At 51.0% G+C, this 19,239-nt stretch overlaps 6 protein-coding genes across 6 annotated transcripts; 3 read left to right on the top strand and 3 right to left on the bottom strand.

The window, feature by feature from the left end:
• Positions 1–884: 884 nt before the first annotated feature.
• On the top strand, positions 885–5,772 carry GUITHDRAFT_101492 (hypothetical protein; the record flags this gene model as incomplete). Its single annotated transcript, XM_005839970.1, has 17 exons — positions 885–1,028; positions 1,072–1,158; positions 1,207–1,291; positions 1,366–1,445; positions 1,494–1,562; positions 1,603–1,845; positions 1,890–1,970; positions 2,031–2,116; positions 2,171–2,340; positions 2,391–2,592; positions 2,647–4,886; positions 4,931–5,009; positions 5,149–5,237; positions 5,354–5,424; positions 5,467–5,513; positions 5,628–5,679; positions 5,740–5,772. 17 exons carry the CDS (start codon positions 885–887, stop codon positions 5,770–5,772), a joined length of 3,858 nt encoding a protein of 1,285 aa, XP_005840027.1.
• A 79-nt stretch (positions 5,773–5,851) lies between these two features.
• GUITHDRAFT_101491 (hypothetical protein) lies at positions 5,852–6,988 on the bottom strand (the record flags this gene model as incomplete). Its single annotated transcript, XM_005839969.1, has 3 exons — positions 5,852–5,905; positions 5,968–6,768; positions 6,815–6,988. The coding sequence occupies 3 exons, from the start codon at positions 6,986–6,988 to the stop codon at positions 5,852–5,854; spliced, it is 1,029 nt and encodes a 342-aa protein (XP_005840026.1).
• A 1,060-nt stretch (positions 6,989–8,048) lies between these two features.
• On the bottom strand, positions 8,049–9,326 carry GUITHDRAFT_150506 (hypothetical protein). The gene is made up of 2 exons (XM_005839968.1): positions 9,170–9,326; positions 8,049–9,115 (listed from the first exon to the last, which is right to left on the bottom strand). Exons 1-2 carry the CDS (start codon positions 9,260–9,262, stop codon positions 8,687–8,689), a joined length of 522 nt encoding a protein of 173 aa, XP_005840025.1. The 5' UTR covers positions 9,263–9,326; the 3' UTR covers positions 8,049–8,686.
• Positions 9,327–11,611: 2,285 nt separating this feature from the next.
• GUITHDRAFT_64846 (hypothetical protein) lies at positions 11,612–12,529 on the top strand (the record flags this gene model as incomplete). The annotated part of the gene is made up of 1 exon (XM_005839967.1): positions 11,612–12,529. One exon carries the CDS (start codon positions 11,612–11,614, stop codon positions 12,527–12,529), a length of 918 nt encoding a protein of 305 aa, XP_005840024.1.
• A 329-nt stretch (positions 12,530–12,858) lies between these two features.
• On the bottom strand, positions 12,859–13,901 carry GUITHDRAFT_161145 (hypothetical protein; the record flags this gene model as incomplete). The annotated part of the gene is made up of 6 exons (XM_005839966.1): positions 12,859–13,113; positions 13,163–13,247; positions 13,302–13,565; positions 13,615–13,694; positions 13,744–13,790; positions 13,838–13,901. The coding sequence occupies 6 exons, from the start codon at positions 13,899–13,901 to the stop codon at positions 13,069–13,071; spliced, it is 585 nt and encodes a 194-aa protein (XP_005840023.1). The 3' UTR covers positions 12,859–13,068.
• Positions 13,902–14,623: 722 nt separating this feature from the next.
• On the top strand, positions 14,624–17,858 carry Mlh1 (Mlh1 mismatch repair mutL; the record flags this gene model as incomplete). The annotated part of the gene is made up of 17 exons (XM_005839965.1): positions 14,624–14,668; positions 14,715–14,761; positions 14,819–15,001; positions 15,049–15,166; positions 15,241–15,409; positions 15,522–15,661; positions 15,740–15,847; positions 15,889–16,110; positions 16,158–16,202; positions 16,256–16,366; positions 16,414–16,580; positions 16,611–16,928; positions 16,976–17,102; positions 17,155–17,229; positions 17,306–17,398; positions 17,448–17,513; positions 17,646–17,858. Coding segments are annotated over 17 exons (2,247 nt in total), but the record flags the coding sequence as incomplete, so codon positions are not given.
• Positions 17,859–19,239: the final 1,381 nt, after the last annotated feature.

Here is a 19,239-nt window from a genome sequence, read left to right as displayed (position 1 = left end):
AAGAGTCAGGAGCCTCATCTCAGGAGTCGCAACACTGCCGTTTGAATTTTACTCATTATCGCCCCCCGCCGGCTCGGACTCCGGGCGGCCCGGCGGGCCGGCGGCGCGCCGCGCGCCGGCGGCCCGCCGACACGTTGCTATTCCACTCGCCGGGCCCGGGTGACAGGCTGAGCACTGAGCATCACAGTGTGGTGCCAGCCTAACTTGACTTCCGGCGACAAGACAGTTTCGGAGTTCACTGTTGCTCAAGACTCGACGGTAAAGCCCAAGCATTCAGCTTGGTTTACAGGAGGCTGACTCGGAGTTTTTCAACGGTTAACTCGGCGCTATCTGACTAGCACGGCTGGCATACGGACGGTTCCATCACTCTGACTGGCATATGAGCCTTGGAGAGTGGTGGGCCGCCGTCTCAGCTGCGGCACCCGCCGGGCCGTCGACTCAGTGCCAGTGGTGCGCCGCGACTGGCACAGCGGCAGCCGGGTAATAAGTATATTCAATAGTATTACTCAAATACCCCGCAGCTAACCCGCCTCTGTCAAACTCGGAACATTGAGCCCGCGATGGTCTGAGAAGTTGCGTAGGTCTGGAGTTGCGATGGTTGTATGAGGAGGATGACGAACAAGAGGAGGGACTCAATGCAGGACATAGAAAGCGCGTGAAGTCTTATGCTCCTTCCCCATGGTTCCCAGTGTGCATGCTGCCGCTGGTCATACAAGTCCAGATAACTCCCGATCTGTCGGGATGCAACAGAGGAGCTGGAGACGCACATATCCGCAGAAGCTGGAGACGCTCATATCTGAATGAAATGGAGCGATCCATCATGAGGCATGACTGAATTATGCACATGAACGAAGCGTGAAGAGAACACAGACACAGCTGCAATCATGGCGAGGACAACGGTTCATCGTCGCCACGAGACAAGGATGAGTTACGATCACATGAAAATCCTACATGGCGAACTTTTGGAAGGAATTCTATCGTTCGTCAACGAAGAAGTGGATACTGTCATCGATGAAAAGATCCAACAGGTCAGGAGCGACTGGCTTGATGATCACTGAAACAGGGTGACAGGATTCCTTGAAGTTGAGCAACAGCAAGCAGGACGTGGGAAGGATTCACTGTCAGAGTATCAAAACTTTCGGCATCTCCGAGACGAGCGTGAGGAGAGTAAGGAGGGGACTCAGAGCTCTGATCGAGACATTCCAGATCATCAAGATAGTCTTCATCCAAGTACACCTGAACGGTATCCCCCTTGACATCGTCGTTGTTATGAATCTTGACAGAAAAATGGGTCATTATATATGTTTGATGATCTCCCCACATTGGTTCATAGTATGGCACTAGTTTTCCTCACCCCCTCAACAGGATTGCAGCAGACTCACTCGAGACTCCTCGCCATCGTAGATTCTGATCATTCCTTGATGCCACACCTGCTCGTCGAGATCGTGAGTGCTCGGGATGTTGAGAACGGTGCTCATTCAGGACTTTGCAAGGTTCACACAGAGGAATCGATTTCTGTGGTATACGCCGACTTCGTTCCTCGCACGCCGAATGAGATGCTGGTGAGTACGGAAGGAGTCAAAACATGTTGAAGCTGTGAAGATGAAATCGATCTTGAAGCCAGATGAATATACAAGATCGGTCTCACCTATCCTTCAAAATAATCTGTCACTTGTCAAGAGTCGCTACGTGGAGACTGCAAGAAAATCGAAAGAGAGCAGGCCCAACAACAATTTCTCTCTGGATGGAGTCCAACAAATCAGTGCTGTGGGTCAAATCCCGAGCTCTTCATCGCCTTTCCAAGTCTTGATCCCTGCGGCTCAACTGACGGCAGTCATCGCACTGGTAACCGCCACCACGTCCGCTACTCCCTGACAGCTCGTTGCTAGAGCGTGCGAAACTTGATAGGAGAGTGGCTGGCGCTCCTTCGTGTAACTGCTCCTTTCCTCGCTGTCACGGATCGGATGTTGGTGAGCTCTTGCTCTCCTCCTCCTCCTTGTCAGCGACTTCTGATCCGCGGTTGATGGCAGGAGGGGATTTGGCAGCAGGAGAAGCTCCTCGATTTGTCGCTTTTCAACCCGAGAGATGATCCTCTCGCCTCAAGGCTGAACCGAATGTAATGCATGCCCATGATTGCAGAGCTCTCCATGTGATCCCTCACCTTGCGCAGAGACCACACGTTCATCGTCAATATTCGTAACTTTCTCAACCTCGGGCCTCTCACGCAAAGGCACACAGGCATTCAGGTGAAGCATACAGTGTTGAAGACGTCGAGGATGTCAAAGCTGCATGGCGCCAAGGAGTGTGCCAAGTCAAGCATCATGGCGTTTGATGATCCCGGTTACCCTTGCTGTAAAGTCGGTTGCGTGCTCAGTTTTGCAATTTTCCAGACCTAAGGAAAAAGATGAGCTGCGCTGCGTTCGAGAAGAAAGCGCAAAGATTCCACGAACGTATCGACGTCAGGTCGCCCACCAAGAAAGTCTCTCATCATCTCGACCTTCCATCGAGTCCAACGAGTCTTTCGCGCAACGGGCAGAGGAGCCCGAAGACAAATTCGTCTTCGAGGATGGAGAAGCAGCGGCGAGGAGAAAGGTGATTTATGCTTCCACTTGCAGTCTCTTCGTCTCCAGCTAATCGACTTTTCAGCCCAAAGCTGTTCCCGGAGGATCAAAATAGTTGTCACTGGTCTGCTGAAGCGATGATGAATGGAGACGAGAAGAGAGTTGAGGAGCAGGTTGTTAAGTTAGAGAACGAGAAGCAAAACCTGGATGCGAGCAACAACAACGACGAGGAGTCAATGGAGAAGCAGAATGGGGGTGAAGGAGAAGAGCAGGATAGAGGAAAAGGAGAGGAGGAGGACCACGAGGACGAAGTGGAACGGAGCTTACTTTCAAAGATGGGTGAAGGACTCGGAACGGCATCTCCCGCTGGTCATCCCACCCAACTTTCTCCAGCACGATCTCGAGAAGATGGAGCTGCGAGCAGGAAAGAGGAGGATGAGCAGGTTTCTGAACCGGAAGAGGGAGCTTCAACCCACCAGCAGGACAGCTTCAATGAGATCTCAGAGGAGGAGATCATGGCGGCGGCCGCAAGAGCCATGAACATCCTCGACCTTCATATTCTACGGTCTCACCGCCAGCAACGGGAAAGTGAGAGAAAGTCTCCGTCAGACTGTATCTACGAGGAGGAGAAGAGAGGGAGGGATGGAGGGATGCTGAAAGGAGACATGGAGGGAATCTCGGCTAAGGAAGAGGAGAAGCGGCAGCACGATGAACAGGAGGGACCAGGGGATCAAAAGGGGCAGGATCAGGAGCAGGAGCAGGAGAATGAGCAGGAGCAGGAGGAGGAGCAGGAGGAGATTGCAGCTGATGAGCAGGAGGAGCATCAGGTTCACGAGGAAGGTTACGAGGGGGGAAACTCATCGAACGAGGACGAGCATTCCTCTGGAGGGGATGAGTTCGAGCATGTGAGTAAGAGAGAAGCCCTGTGGACAGACTGCAACCTGGACGAGCTCAAGAAGCTGGACGAGAGGTCTTGGGAGATCGTCTCCAGCCTGCGGCAGATCCCTGTGGCCACCCTGCAGGTGGAGGCGGAGCAGAGACTATCTGGGCCCCTCCGTTCCTCCTCGTCCCGAGGGCAGAAGAGCGTCATGCTCCATGTGCTGAACTGCACGACTCTCTCGCTGTCCCTCCAGCGCTACGGTGGAGAGCAGATGCGTTGGGCGATCCTCCCTCCTCCCGAGATCTCGCCGGGGGAGGAGATCGTGATGGCCAGCGAGTCTCTTGGTGGTTTACTCTCCAGTCCCTCGGCTGAGGTGGCGTACGAGGTGAAGACAGGAGAAGGAGGAGGAGGAGAAAGCAGCGGCGGCTTCGGCAGCGTTGAGTTCTACATGCGGTGGGAGTTATCCCTTTCAGGACGCGTCGTCTTCTCCTCCAGCGCGTCGCCAGGATGGCACGTGGAGAGGGAGTACCTCAACGGCAACAGCGGCAGCCATGCGACCTCGCGCTTCTTCCTCCTCCGCACCCCCTGCCCGCTGAGCTTCATCGCCCTGCAGGAAAGCTACAGGATGGGTCACAGGCAGAGGAAGGAAGGGAGTTCCTCCCTGCGACAGCATCCCCTAAACCTCTTCCAGCTGGACTGCGACCTTCACGCGGGGCTCCGATGCACGCGGGAGAGGACAAGGCACATCGTCTCGTGGCTGCACCGCTGCTCCTTCCCCCTCAGCGGGCTGGAGAAGGAGGGCAACCTCGACATCCTTGTCCTCCTTGGAGTCCATGCTGAGGCCGCGCGTCTCGAGCTCCTCAAGTCGTTCTCGACTCCTCTGGGACTCGCTCACGTCGTCGCCGAGGTTGGCTGTCGCTCGCTTGGCCTCACTGGAGACTCCGGCATCCTCCTCGCGTCCAAGTTTCCCGTCCTTTCCCATCGCTTCTTCTCTTTCCCGGGGCACGATGGCTGCAGCCATCCAGGGATCAACCTGCCCAAGGGGAGCTACGGAGGAATGCTTGCTGTGCTGCTGGACCTGTCCAGGAGGCGGGCGGGGGATAGACTTGTTGTGTTCGTGAGCACGGTTCCAAACCAGGAGGCGATCTGGAAGGCGATGAGGAAGGCTATGTCTTCCTTTATGTCCGCCTGCCAGGTCCCAACCTCCACCTCTGCTGCTCTTCTTATTGGGAAGTTCGAAGGAGTTCCCTTCCTCTCTAAAGGGCTGGACGTGCGGGAGGGCGCGGAGAGGGAGGGCGAGCTTGCAGCACAGAACCACCTCCTGCTCCCCGTGATGGAGCTGCGAGATCTCTTGATGGATCCGAAGCCGTCGGAAGAGCGAGGAGGAGGAAGCGCGAAGACCTTCGGGGGGCTGGGGGAGGCAGTCGCTCGGTCCCTGGCCATCGGTGAAGGAGGAGAGGAGCGGAGTTGGTCTCACCAGCATGTGCAGGGACATACAGCAGTGCCAAGTTTCCGAGGACATGGGATCCAACATACAACTCGCTTGCTGCCTCCGTGGCAGACAAGAAGTATCTCCTTCCTTCCTCCCCCCTCCTCTCTCCTCATCTCTCCATGTCCTTCTGCGTCCTCCCTCCCCTCCCTCCCTCATCATCCTCCTCTCCTTCCTCTCTTCTCCTGCTCCATCAGGAATCACTGACACGAGTGTAGGAGACCTCCTCGAGGGTCTATGGCGATGCCATGCAGAATCAGTGCGATTCTTGCTGTCGACGCGATCTTGGGCATCGATGACAAGAACGGTTGGAGGATGAGGAGGAGGAGGTGGAGGGAAGGAGGAGGAGAAGGTTGGAGAAGGAGGGGGAGGCAGAGGAGGGGAGGAGTCAAGACGTTGCTTGCGATGACTTGACCATGTCAGGATCATCTCGTGGCGGAGGCGATCAGGGCTACCCTCAGGCGCAGAAGTGTGTCAGAGAGGACATGATGAGCGTACGCCTTCCCCTGTCACTCCCAGGCGTGACTTCTTTACAGCAAGTGATGCGCGAATGCTTTCGGCCGGTAGAATGTCTGCACATCAGGTGGGAGGACTCCACAAGATTCTTGCTGCTGATCCTCCTCCTCCTCCTCCTCCTCCTGCTCCTCCTGCTCCTCGTTGCTCTTATACTCATCTCGTATTGATGGGAATTTTTCAGTGTGGAGCCTCTAGGAGCAACAGCGGCTTCCCAGCCGTCGGGAAATTATGCTGTGAGTATGAATACGTGGAGTAGGCGGGGGGGGGGGGGATAGATAACTGGCATGCTACAGGTGCTTGCATCGCTCATCATCAGTGATCGCTAGTGTTTAATGGGAGGGAAGGAGAGAAGCGGAGATGTACATGCGGGGAGAGGAGGAGGCGGGGGCTGGGGAGCAAGCAGATTCAGAAGTGAAGCTCTCTCGAGAAGCTCTTGCTCATAATGGTCTGAAAAAATGTCTGTAGATGCGAAAGCAAGCAGTCAGCGGAGCGAGAAACACACAGGATTGCAAACGGCTGACCTGCACACTGTTGGCGTCCCTCTCTTCCTCCTCCTGAGGAATCTCCCTCGAGGATGGGTTGTGGACAAGGAAGAAGTCCTCAGCGTCCTGGCAGTGCCGCAGGGATTGATGCATCGGGATACCGTCGAGGAAGAGCGAGTCTGGCTGCCCGTCAGTCTGCACAGAGCAGATGGTTGAAGCTTCCGAGCGATTCTCAACGCTCCGTGGGCTCTTGCTGGCAACTGGGCCCGCCTCTTCCCTGCTCCCCTCCAGCCTCCCCTCCCAACCAGCCATAGCAGGCTCCGACTTCACCTCGCTCTCCCTCCCTCCCAGTGAGTAGTAACCAGCAGCCTCGTGGTCAGAGAGGGAGGCGGAGCCACTCACAGCTTCATCCTCGTTCCCGGACACGCTCCCCTTCTCCACTGAGCACAGCCGGGACTCCAGCGACTGCAGTTTCTCCATCGCTGCCCTGATCTCCCTTTGCAGCTCCATGACATTCATGTCCATCGCTGGATCCGTCATGCTCTCAACGGAGCGGAAGCTGCTCAACCCCGTTGAGCCGGCAGAGGAGTCTGCGCCGATCTGAAAAATGTCCTGCGGACTCAGCCCGGGCAAGCGGAAGGGGCGAAGGGTCGGCAAGGCATCAGGGTCTCGTCTTGCTGCTCCCAGTCGGATCCGGGGGTTCGCAGTCACTGCCTGGTAGGCCTGCTGCTCATGTGCTGGACATTGTTCCTCTGTGGAGCTTCCAGTCTCATGTTGAGCCTCTTCCCCTTGCGATGCTTCACCTTCTGACGGGGAGGAAAGATGCGACAACATGTCCTCCTGTGACCAGAATGAGTCCAAACAAGGCAAAGTCTCTTAGCTTCACCTTGACAGCATACGTGTGGATCTTCAGCAAGCAAGCAGCAGAAAGAGCTGCCAAACAGAACCCAAGCAGCTTGCCCAACTGCTGCGCGGGGCCCTGTTGAAGAAGCGAATCTGCGTCTGCACTCAAGCATAGCGGAGGTATCCATTTGGCTGATTCGGAACTTGTGTGATACATGTTTCAAGGTTGATGTGTCCAACCCTTCTACATGAGAAAAGCTTGCTTTCCGTGCTTGCTACTCGAGTTTCACGCCTGTGCGATGTTGTTCAGCTTCACTTATCCAGCGCCTTTGTCTACCTTTCTGCTGTATTATTTGCTAGAGTCAATCACTATCTACTTCAATTTGATAGAGTCACTGCTATGTCTATGTTCACAATCCTCGCATCTCTCTTTATCTTATGCGTACGTCAAGGAAAGTCTACCAGCTGTTCTCTGATTCCTGCACTCCACCTCCTCGATCAGTTAGCATACTACCATCAACCTCAAGCTGCCATATCTCGTGTTCTGTTCTCCTCTCTCTCCTCCCTGTTCTCTCTCCCTCTTGCATTCCATTCCTGGTCCGCCATTTCCATCCCTTGCGACTCTTCTTCCACTCCTCTCGCCATTCTTCTAGTCGTCGTCCATCCTGGTTTGTCCCCCATCGCACGAATTGTGCCGAAGATGACCCCCTACCCCCATAATAATTTTTTCACCCCCCAGTTGTATCAATTACCCCTTATTTGGTAATATATTTGTCTACACCCCTGCGGGATAATCTGCACACATTCTGATTATCACCCCTACAAATCTTCTATCACCCCTCCCTTATATACCCCTACCCGACTTTGCCTCATGCATCCGAGCTGCTAAACTCAGATCTGGTCAACTTTCACAAATGACGAATATCCACCCACCCTCTTCGACCCACCCCCACCCTCCTGTTAGACAACCAACATTGGATATCTACCCCCCTTTCTTACTGTATCATTGGTCGCTGTCATAATAACCCCTACCCCCTGCACTGACCCCATGTTTTAATCACCCCTCCAAATATGTTTATGCCACCCCTTCGATGGTAACCTTTCAAAAACCTAAGGGCAAGGGATTCAAATTGTGCGAACAGGGGGTAGGGGTTAGTTGCAAATACCGGTACTTGGCTCTTCATTCATCTGATAATACAGGGGTGGGTCTATTGGTATACAGGGTGGGGGGTAGTGAATATTTTTAAAAATTCAAGCCCTCCACTGATCTCAGGCTTGTGAGTCGCCATGGAGAGGAAGGGAACCGCGTTGGCGATGATGTCGCTCGCATCGGACGTGAAGGGACTGGCAGTTGTTGCAGCTCCTGCTCTTGTCCTTCTCTACCTTCCTGTCATATTCACAGGGTTCGCTCTTTTCAGCGGCTTCGGAGTCTCCCTCTTCGGTGGGATAATATTGTTTTCCTCTGCCGTTTTCCTTGGGATTTGCTCGCTGTTGTTCATGATGGCAGCTTTGCTCCCTGTCGCGTTTCTTGCCAGGATATTGTACCCTCAAGAATTTAAGAGGATTGCAGTGAAAGCTTTGCAGCTCATTTCTCATAACCTCTCTGGCCACAGACGTTTTCTCAGAACTGAGGAAAATCCGCCAAACGGTGCTCTGTATCAGAGAATTCACAGTCTTAAACTTTATGCAAGTAGGGCGATTAGCTTCATGACCGAAAATCTTGATCGGTTGGGAAAATATATTCACAAAATCGACAACTGAATCATGTAATTTATTGTAATTTATTTATCACGAAAGTAAAGCAATACCTAAACACTGATCAGTTGGGTGCATCCCGCAAGACGTTCAACCTCTTCCTATCAAAACAATTTTTTGAATCTCAAACTCAACAATGAATCTCAAACTCAACAAAAAATTAGGAAATGACGCATATTTTGTCAGTCTCATATGCAGGAACTCCTTCGACAAGTTGCCCCTCTTCGACCTCGCGGCTGAACTGAAGGCCTCCTTTCAATTCTTCCTTGAGCTCTTCAGGTGTCTCTCGTGAATCTGTCATTATATCGTAACATGGAACATCCTCCTCGAGCTGCCCTTCCTCGATATCGTTGCAATAAATCCAGTTTCCTTTCTTCTCAGTTTCTTGACAATCCAGCTGCACCCCGTCGGGTGCAACTCGGTGATCATGGAATGGCTGCATTACAGTCTCCGAATACTCATCAGCACCTTCAATCACACTGATCCAGATGATCTTGCTGATGTAACCGGAATGATCAGTGTCGAGCTCTGCATGAAGACTGTTCACTGTGGACTCTTCCATCTGCAAAGCCAGTATTTGGATCAAGGACTGAGCAAAGTGAATCAGAATAACCCCATCATAAAAAGGAAAACCCCAACACACCTGAAGATCAGATAAAGAGATTCTGCTGTCATTGTCGTAGTCTACCGTTTCGAAAGCTTGTGCTGCTGTCATGCCCTGTGCTTGCAGCGCCATGGATATCAAGCACACTGACGTTTGCATGATCTCGTCATCCAGTACGACTTTGCGATTATTTTCAGTGCTAAAGGGATGTACAGCATCGTTTTCTGCCAAGTGATTGATGCTTGGCAATGATGGCAGATTCTCCAACCTAACTTGCTCCATCTCCTGCTCAAGTATGAGAAGTTCCCTTCAATATCCAAGCAACGTACCAGCATTTGACACAGTGACAGCGAAGAGAGGTGTGCTATTCACCTGCATTCCAAGTTTCGAGTCATTTCTTTTGATTATCATCAGCATAATTCGAAGTTTGTCAACTGGCCGCATGAGCATTCTGATCCCAATCTGTCCCACTGCTCTAATCGAATACACAACTACTCATTGCAGGAGATAAACATGCATTACGCACACATTGGCTTGATTTCAGAAGTTACAAATCAAAACAAACAATCATGGCAATTTTTGACTTTTTACATCATGACTTATTCGCATATGAATCTCACGATTCCTTGGTAGATTACCAAGTGATTGTGAATGAGAGTAATTCGCATGCATATGATCAACATTTATGCCAAGAATATGTTCTATCTCAGATGAAAGCAATGACAAAGATATGATGAAATCATCTATGTATAAAACACTGAATTATGTGGTAATATCTTGTAGTAGGCTTGCCGCGTTCATTGTATTCAGCTAGCTCCCTCAAATATTTGCAAGACTCTCCTTGCATCTCAAGCCAGTTCTCTTCCCAACCTATCAGCGACTGCTCTGCATGTTTTACCGATGAAATTGAAAAAATTGTTGAGGCAGGTAGGGCCTCACCCACCCTACGCCAGCACCACCCACCCTCAGACCCTGGGAAGTTCCCTCAGTGAGCCCGGCGGATCGCATGACCCCTACCCCACCAGTTTGAGTCAGCCTCAGTGATGATTTATGCATAGCTAGAGTACCCCCGGCCTCTACTCTCAGTACTGGCACCACCCTGACCCCTCCGAGGCTTGAACATCTCATCATTCCTCAACTTCCAGTCAGACTCTGACCGTCGTACGGCCTATCGCCCGGTTTAGTCAACTCGTGGTCCGACACTGAACCCAAGTCAAGTTAAAAACGCCAAGTCTAAAGTCACTCTGTCCGATCGGATCCGAGTGTCGACCCGGTGGCGGCCCGCCGGGGGCGGCGGCCGCGCCCCCGGGCCCGGGCCGCGCCGCTCCCGGAGTCCGAGCGTCGGAGGCCCTCCCGGCCGAGTCCGCCTGCGTCACTCACGACTCGGGCCCCCAAGTTCAGGCCCTCCCGCCGAAGCCGGGCTTCAGCGAGTCACCGTCATGGCGCGTCGGAGGAAGTGGCCCAGTGACTCAAGGTCACCCCGGCGCTCAGCGGCTGGCAGTGCCAGGGCCACGGCACCATCAGAATTTTTAGTTATTCAACGTATTTTGTACCGGCTGTCCGGCTGCTTGCTGCTGGGCCTAGTACCCCTGGATCCGAGAGAACTCCCAAGGTAGGGGTGGTGAACAATGCTGGGGTGGAGGGTGGTTTGGGTCTCATTGGTCAAATGGGGATGGGGTGGTGTAGAGCGATTTGGAGGGGGTAGGGGTAGTGGTCATACCCTGAAGGTTGAAATTTTTTGAAGTTGAGATGGCGCGGTGGTGGGGATGGAGAGTGAAGTGATGATCGCGATGACGGTGTTGTAATGATGATGACGACGATTTGTTTGGTTTTCGGTTCATGGTGATAGCAACAGCTATGATGGAGGAGGAGGAGGATTGCCGATGATGATTGGCACGACGATGGATATGATGAGGCTGGTCGAAAATCAGGTTGAGGAGCAGGCAGTGTTGATGTTGATGTTGGCGTTGTAAGGGCGACAACGACTATCATGACTTTTTCAACGACTAAGATTATGATGGGAATGTCAGAAGAGACCCTGTGACAATGCAGAACACGATGAGACGATCGATCGATCGATTTTTGGGATCCGTGCGATAATCATGGGCAGACAAGAATTTCGAATAGATGGGCAGAAGTGAGTTTTGTGTGTTTGTGTTTGTGTTTGTGTTTGTGTTTGTGTTTGTGTTTGTGTTGGTGTTTGTATTTTGTATTTGTGTGTGCAGGAGCGAAGAAGATAGGCAAAGGGAGATGAGAAAGATTCTGCAGGCATAATTTTGAAAGGAGAGAGGAGGAATGTGAGAGCTGAACATAATCAGGAAATTCTATGGCACTACTGCAATCAAACATCCCGTTTCAAGAGAAAGATTCTCGCCCCTGATTCAAAGTTGTAGGTGATCGATGGGATCTACATCATCCTTGCAGCCGTGAATGTTGAGGGCCGTTGTTTGAAGGATTTCTTGTTTTCTTTGAACATTTCGTATGCCGCTTCCAGAACCCGGGGACGGTCATACACACGATGATATCACATGGCTGGGTATTGGTCTAGCTATTGCAAGTAATGGCCTGATATCTGCATCTCTTAACATCCAAAAGTATGCACACATGAAAAACGAGGCTCTTGGTGCGGCCAGGAAGCCATACACATCACTTCCGATCTGGTGGTTTGGACTAGCTTTGAATGCTTTCGGAGAGGTGGGGAATCTGATAGCTTATGGTTATGCTGAGGCAACAGTTGTCACACCCATTGGCGCTGTGGGTGTCATTTTTGGAGCGATCATCGCCACTTTTGTGCTTAAGGAGCCATTTTCCAAAACTGATTTCGTTGGCTTTTTATTCGTTGTTGGAGGAGTGGTCCTGATAGTGTACAGTAAGGGAACAGAAGCTGTGATAGAGCCAACCGTGGAAGAGGCTATTCGTGATTACTTTGGAACGATACAAGCAATCGTGTATTTTATCGCTATCATCTCTTGTACATTACTTCTTTTATCAGTTGCTGAGAAATATGGCAAGACTTATGTCATCGTCTACCCTCTCTTGTGCTCCATGATTGCATCTTGGACTGTTCTTGGTTGCAAGTCCTTCATGGCATTTTTCCGCTTGACAGTTGAAAAGGGTAGGAATCAATTCTCGCAGTTCCCGCAGGCTCTGTTCCCATTTTTGGTTCTCTTGGTCATTATTGTATGTGCTGTATGGTCTGTACATTATCTGCAAATGGCAATGCGATTTCATGATAACAACAAGGTCATTCCTACTTATTATGCCACTTTCACTTTGGCGTGTATCATTGGTGCTGCAATCGTTTACCGAGAATTCGAAGGAGCGTCGATGGGTGCCATTCTACTCTTCACGCTAGGTACATGGCTGAAATTTGCATGCTGTGCACCCGCTGCATGCTGACGAGGAAGCTGTTGTAGGAGTGATGCTCGCTGGCGTGGGGGTTTATCTCATTTCAGAAGGACGATCTCTGCGCAGCCCTCCACCCATCCTTCAAGACGATATCAGCCGCATCGAGAAGATGTTTGACAGGTAAACTTGCTTTTCCCTGATAACACACGTGTGAGTTGTCATCCAGTGACATGATCGCTCTTGTCGACATGGACTCGCTCAACAATCGCAACGACACAGATTCGCATGACCAGGTGACAAATAACCTTTCAAACTCGAATATTGACTTGGCATGCAAGCAGCTGAAATTGACAGTGGACGTGCAAGAGGGGCAGTACAATGACAGAGTAAGATGTTCTATTTGAGATCTCGATCTCGACATATCGTACACTTGGATGAATGCTGATGATGGACAGGATGACGGCCACTCTCCATCAAACACCGACGTCCACGAGAAGGTCCCTTGCGCACTCCCCTGACTCGTCGATATTAAAGGATCGCAGGTCGCTTTGTTCAACGGGAAGAGATGATTTCATTCCGGGAGCGAAGCTTCAGATTCCTGCCCTCACCAGGACATTGTCGAGGGACACATTGCCCTGTACTTAAGTTAGAACTTGCGAAACCCATCTAAATGAATCGAAATGCCTGATAAGCCGCGTCTTTGCGCATGTTGGCTGAACTCGGTCTCTCCGACGGGGACTCCCTGCAAACGTTCCTGAACCCCAGCATCCTGATATCCACACTCAGTAACTCAGCCCCTCGGCGTACCTCACAGCACAGGTACCTGCTGGCAGAGCTCGGCCGTTCCACCTTCCCGAACTGTGAGCCAGAAATGCACCCGTAGACAGATCTTGGTTGGCAGCTGTCCGCGGCGCTAGGAACGTCAAAGGCATGCTCGAATCTGCCCTTCATGTTTTTGCAGTGCGCGACATCGACGCAGACGTTCTTCTTCTGCTCAGTGAACCCAGGCGTCTTGAATGGAGTCTTGTAGTTCTTGTCGCTTCCTATCGGAGGCCTGCTGCTGTCATATTGTCTGATGGGTCCCACCCTTGGTCCACGAAATCAGTCACGAGGATGGTAGAAGAGCAATCAGCTACCGCTGAATTCCGACTAGCGGCTGCCCTCGATCTCCGACTACTTGTCGCGACAATGGCTGAGCGCGGATCGTGCTTGCAACCTAGAAACCGCAGGCATGTGAGAATGCGAGCAGAGGGTGGAGAGCACACCGTTGGTATCTGAGGCCCAAGTGTAGATGGCTTGTGCGAAACTTTTCCTGACATTTTCAATCAAGGATCATGATAGAGGTGTTGTAATCCATACCTGATCCTGTCGGCGGGTATTTCACGGTGCCGCTCGAAGCAGTGGTAGCATTTTGTCTCCGCATAGTTCAATGACTCTCGAAGACTGTTTGTTCCCACCTACTTTTTCACTAGCCCTCCCTCCTTATGTCTGTCTGTCTGACTGACTGACTGACTGACTGACTGACTGACTGACTGACTGACTGACTGACTGACTGACTGACTGACTGACTGACTGACTGACTGACTGACTGACTGACTGACTGACTGACTGACTGACTGACTGACTGACTGACTGACTGACTGACTGACTGACTGACTGACTGACTGACTGACTGACTGACTGACTGACTGACTGACTGACTGACTGACTGACTGACTGACTGACTGACTGACTGACTGACTGACTGACTGACTGACTGACTGACTGACTGACTGTCTCGCACTACTCTCTCTCTCTCTCTCTCTCCTGCTCTCTGCACTACTGAACTTCAAAAACTGAAACTACACCCATCCTTATTCCCACTCATCTCCCTCATACCCTTCTCGCAAGTGGAAATTTGGCGGGAGGCGGCGATGGCAGAAGGAAGCATCAGGTTGCCGGGGAGAGCGGAGGAGAGGCTTGGGGAGGAAGGGTGCGAACAAGAGGAGAATGATGAAGGATTGATATCAAACGACATATCTTCTCTTGTTTTTCATGAAAAACTTATGATTTTCTACATGGCTATGGTGCATTTGTAAGTTTGTGGATTCCGATCAGCATGATTGTGTATAGGAAAGATGTTTCTGGAGTCTGACTTGATATTCAAGGCGGCTTGATGAGGAGACTGTGAATCGAATAGCTGCTGGAGAGGTGGATGCTTGGATACGATTTTTGGGAAGGTGTAACCTCCCCGCAGGTCATTCATAGACCAGCAAACGCACTCAAAGAGTTGCTTGAAAACAGGTTCACGTTCAATATCAGACCAAGTCGACTCCCATTAACATGGTATTTCGTCATTAGCATCGATGCAGGCTCGACCACCATTTCGATTCAAGTCAAGTCTGGTGGACTAAAACTACTACAAGTAACAGACAATGGGCATGGAATCAAAAAGGAGGATTTGAAGATCGCAGTAGAGCGATTCACAACGAGCAAGTTGTCTAAGTACGAGGATCTTACTTCCATAAGCACATTTGGATTCAGGTAGAGCGTGTAATCTGCCTTGGGTAGAACCTGACTTGCTTCCATAGAGGAGAAGCACTTGCAAGCATTAGTCATGTAGCTCACTTAAACATAACAACTATGACGGCCGACAGTGCCTGCGCGTACAAAGCTCACTACAAAGACTCAAAACTCATTCCGCCAGTTGTAAGCCGAGCTGGAGATTATGACATCTCTGCTTAAAGTAAAGTATGCAGGATGGCGAATCGGCTGAACCCAAGGCTTGTGCTGGTGTAAAAGGAACAACCATCACGGTGGAGGATTTGTTTTACAATGTACCCAACCGGCTAAAGGCATGGAAACATTCAAGTGATGATTTGCTTGTAATGACCCCTTCTCAGGCATTAAAAAATCCCACAGAGGAATACAATAAGATAGTAGAGGTAACTTGTTTGTTTGCGGCACGCCGGGTTCATCGGGAACGAACTGAAATATGAGCTCAGGTCGTAGGAAGATATTCCATAGAATACCCTCATGTAGCATTCACTTGCAAAAAGGCAAGACACGTTTGTATCCACTGTTGCATTAAAGCTGCAGCAGGCTGGAGAAAATTCAGGAGATGTCAGAACCAGAGTTAATTCTTCTTCAAAGGAGAACATTAGAAACATCTACGGTGCTGCACTTGCTCGCGAACTCATTGAGGTGCTCATCTAAGATTGAATATGTGAGCCTCATTGCTTCTAACTGTGTTCTTGTCCTCAGTCCTCAGCCGAAAGCGAGTCGTTGAAAGTGAAAGTACTCTACCCTGATTGCCGACACAAGTGCCTTATTTCTGGTTTCCAGCTGAACATGCAATTGAGTAATCCAAATTACAGCGTGAAAAGAACGGTATGGGCTTTCAATCATTTACAAGACATGACTAGATACAGATTTTTATCCTTTTTATTAATGGGAGATTGGTGGAAAGTGGCCCAATCAAAAGGGTTCTTGAAAGCGTCTACTCGCAGGCATGCCTACACCATATGAACTTTGTTTGCATTGTGCAGTTGACAGAGGAACAGTATCTGCCGAAAGGATCTCATCCATTTGTGTATATGTCGCTCAAGTTCCCCCCCAGTCAACTAGATGTCAACGTGCATCCAACAAAACAGGTTTTTTTGCTCCCGTTCCTGTCCGCATCAAAGTAAATGTTGTGCAGGAAGTACGGTTCCTCGATGAAGAAGAAGTAGTTCAATACATCCAAGTATTCACAAATATTTCATTGCAGTTCCCTTACCTCATATTTCTTCTCCCCAGGATGAAATCGAAAAATGTCTCTTAGGTGCCAATGCATCACGGACATTTTCTATCCAAACACTGCTACCTGGTGCCCCTGAGAAATCTAAAGCCGATTCCGACGACGAGCAGGTGCAGATCATCACAGGCAGTGCTTTGCAGAGCTGAGACTTTGACAGCCTGCGAACCGTTCTGTAAATAATGTGGCGCCGAGTAAACAAGTACGTGTAACAGCAGCAACCGAAGCTGGTCAGATGGAAAGATTCGTCACGCGACTCCCTCCCATCACCGATACTTCTCAAGCCAGAGTCACAAGGTCGATAATAATTCCAGTGTGCTATGCTCGGTGACCTTGGATCATCTTCTCCTTTTTCAGCAAGAGGCAGCGCGGCGATCCAGCAGGTGGACTGGTTCCGTCAGATAGGCGGGTGTTGGATGCAGAGACAGAATCCTTGCCACCAACGGTACGCAAACGACAGAGACAGCGGGCTGAGTGCAACTTGACGTCGATCAAGAATCTCATCAACCGGGTTGAAAACAAGACACACGAGGCGCTCGCGGAGATTTTTCGTGATCATGCGTTTGTTGGATGTGCATCAGAGACCCTGGCGTTGATACAACATAGTACTAAGCTTTACCTTATTGACTTGCCTGCTGTTTCTAGAGAGACGGTCTATCAATCCTGCCTGAAGAGGTCTGATTGGATCGGAGCAGCAGTGTTGGATCCTGATTTGCTGAAAGGTTTGGAGACTTCGACAGGATCGAGTTAACAACTCCAGCACCGATTAGAGATCTTGTTCGTGCGGTCTTGGATACTCCACAGAGCGGCTGGACCCCTGAAGATGGTGACAAGGATGAGATCTCTGAGGTTCGTCAGGAGGAATCACGCGTATGACTAATTCTTTGCCTTGCACTGGCAGTACGTCACAGATTTGCTTGTGAGACAAAAGGGTGAGATGCTGGATGTCTACTTTGCTATGAAGTTTGATGACCAGGTCTGTAGTGTCTGCTATCTTCTATCTCATGTGAAACCCGACTAACTCTCACTCACGCTGACCTCGTTGCTACCAGAATGAGACAATTTGTAGCCTGCCTGAATTGATCGACAACTTGCTCCCTCCGATGGAGCTCCTTCCAATGTTCTTGCTTCGGCTTGCCATTCAGGTGATGTCACCCGCAGGGTGGTGAGTTGGTGAAATGGCTTCTCATTCAGGTTGACTGGACGAACGAGGAGAAATGTTTCCACACCATAGCCAAGGAGCTGGCGGACTTCTACATGGTGCGTCCTGGGTGCCTGAGCGGGCGGCTACCTCCGGAACTTCGGAAACATGTCGCGCAAGGAGCATCGAATGTTGAGAGAGCAGAGCGAGAAGACGAAGTTCGAGCGCCAGAAGAAGAGGGCGGTGCGGAGAACCGATCAGGGGGAGAGGGAAACGATCGCGAAGCATCAGCGGAGTCACAGGCAGAAAAGCTTCGGAATGCTGAATGGTCTTGGACCATGCAGCACGTTATGTTTCCCTCGATACGGTTTCTCCTACAGCCACCCAAGTCCTTCTCGGATGACGGGAGCGTCGTGCAGCTTGTCTGCACGTCTCAGCTCTACCGAGTTTTTGAGCGATGTTAGAAAAGATCTTGCTGGCTCAAGATAATGTCAGGCATAAGACTGTACCCAGCCATCGAGCTGTTGCTTGCAATCCTTTACCACAAGTTGCCAGCTGCAAAGTAGAAGTTCACAATCAGGCAAGCAGGTCAGCTCCCGGACTTCCAACTCCTACAACTGCGATCCTCGTGGACCACGTTACTTAGTTTACATGTCTAGCTGTGCGATTGCTCGGAGTCCCAACCAACCATCACAGAAATCCTTCGCAGCTGCCAGTCGAACAGACTCGTTCGCGAGCCTCTCTAATGGATCGCTGCTGGCTGATCCAACTCCTGCAGGAGCATCAGCACGGCAGCAAAGGCGGGGCATTAAGTGTTACCGGGCGGTCGTGAACGCCGAACACGCAGTTGGTGCCAAGTCCGAGCTTGTTCGCCATCTGAACAACGACATCATGTCCAGCGAGCATGTCGCGTTGCGACGCCACTCACCTTGGAGTAGCCGTAGCTGCCAAAAGTCGGCAAGGCCTTCTGGAAAAGAATGGTGATGTCCTGTTAAAACATGTCAGTGAGTTCCGAGCCAAGCGAAAGTGAGCATGCGTCAAACGGACACGTATTCCCGTGATGGACTCGAATTATGTACACAGAACATGTTCTACTATCTTTACAAGTATGTCATAGCTTGAACATGCACCAAGAAGAGGACTTTCACCAAATGTACCACTATTCATCATGTCTGCTAACTTCTCTCCCTCATCTCCTCTCCTCTCCTCTCCTCTCCTCCCACATCATCTCCCAATTCATGTTCCTGTTCCTGCTTCTGTCCCTGTTCCTGTTCCTGCTCCTGTTCCTGCTTCTGTCCCTGTCCCTGTTCCTGCTCCTGTTCCTGTTCCTGTTCCTGCTTCTGTTCCTGCTTCTGTTTCTGTTTCTGTTCCTCTCCATTCTGTTGCATCTCCTCCTAGTTTTCCCGCGGCGTACCTGCATGGATGTCTCTTCGTACCCCAGCCATCCACCCACCCCACTTTTGTAACACATAACCGCCACCCACCCTTCCAAGTCTCATGATTTCTGGTACAATTGACCCCTACCCTCTCCTGCCAGCCTGTCACCCTCCTTCACATTACAGATTGGGGTAGGGTCATGATGACCCCAATGTACTTCAATCATACCGGTGTTTTAGATATTTATATGACCGGTACGATCAGTACCCCTACCCACTCAGATCTCGAGTTGGAGAACTACAGGAAAGAGTCCGTTGACCGGTCTCCGAAATTTGATGGCGCCGGCCGGGCGAGACGGAAGCGGAAGAGGGGAGGGAGGGAGGGAGGGAGGGAGGGAGTCAAGGGGAGGGAGAGGTCCAGAGAGGGAGAGAACTGAAGGAGAGGGGCGAGAGAGAGAGAGGAGGGGGA

This window comes from Guillardia theta (genome assembly GCF_000315625.1).
Source record: "Guillardia theta CCMP2712 unplaced genomic scaffold GUITHscaffold_7, whole genome shotgun sequence".
NCBI classification, from domain to species: Eukaryota; class Cryptophyceae; order Pyrenomonadales; family Geminigeraceae; genus Guillardia; species Guillardia theta.
This window is presented reverse-complemented; position numbering and strand designations above follow the sequence as displayed.

Excerpts from the sequence above, each read along its gene's own strand:
- GUITHDRAFT_150506 (XM_005839968.1), bottom strand. The coding sequence starts at position 9,262 with ATGGCGCTGCAAGCACAGGGCATGACAGCAGCACAAGCTTTCGAAACG. Across the intron at positions 9,116-9,169 it reads TCTCTTTATCTGATCTTCAG|TCCTTGATCCAAATACTGGC; the intron begins GTGTGTTGGGGT and ends CACTTTGCTCAG.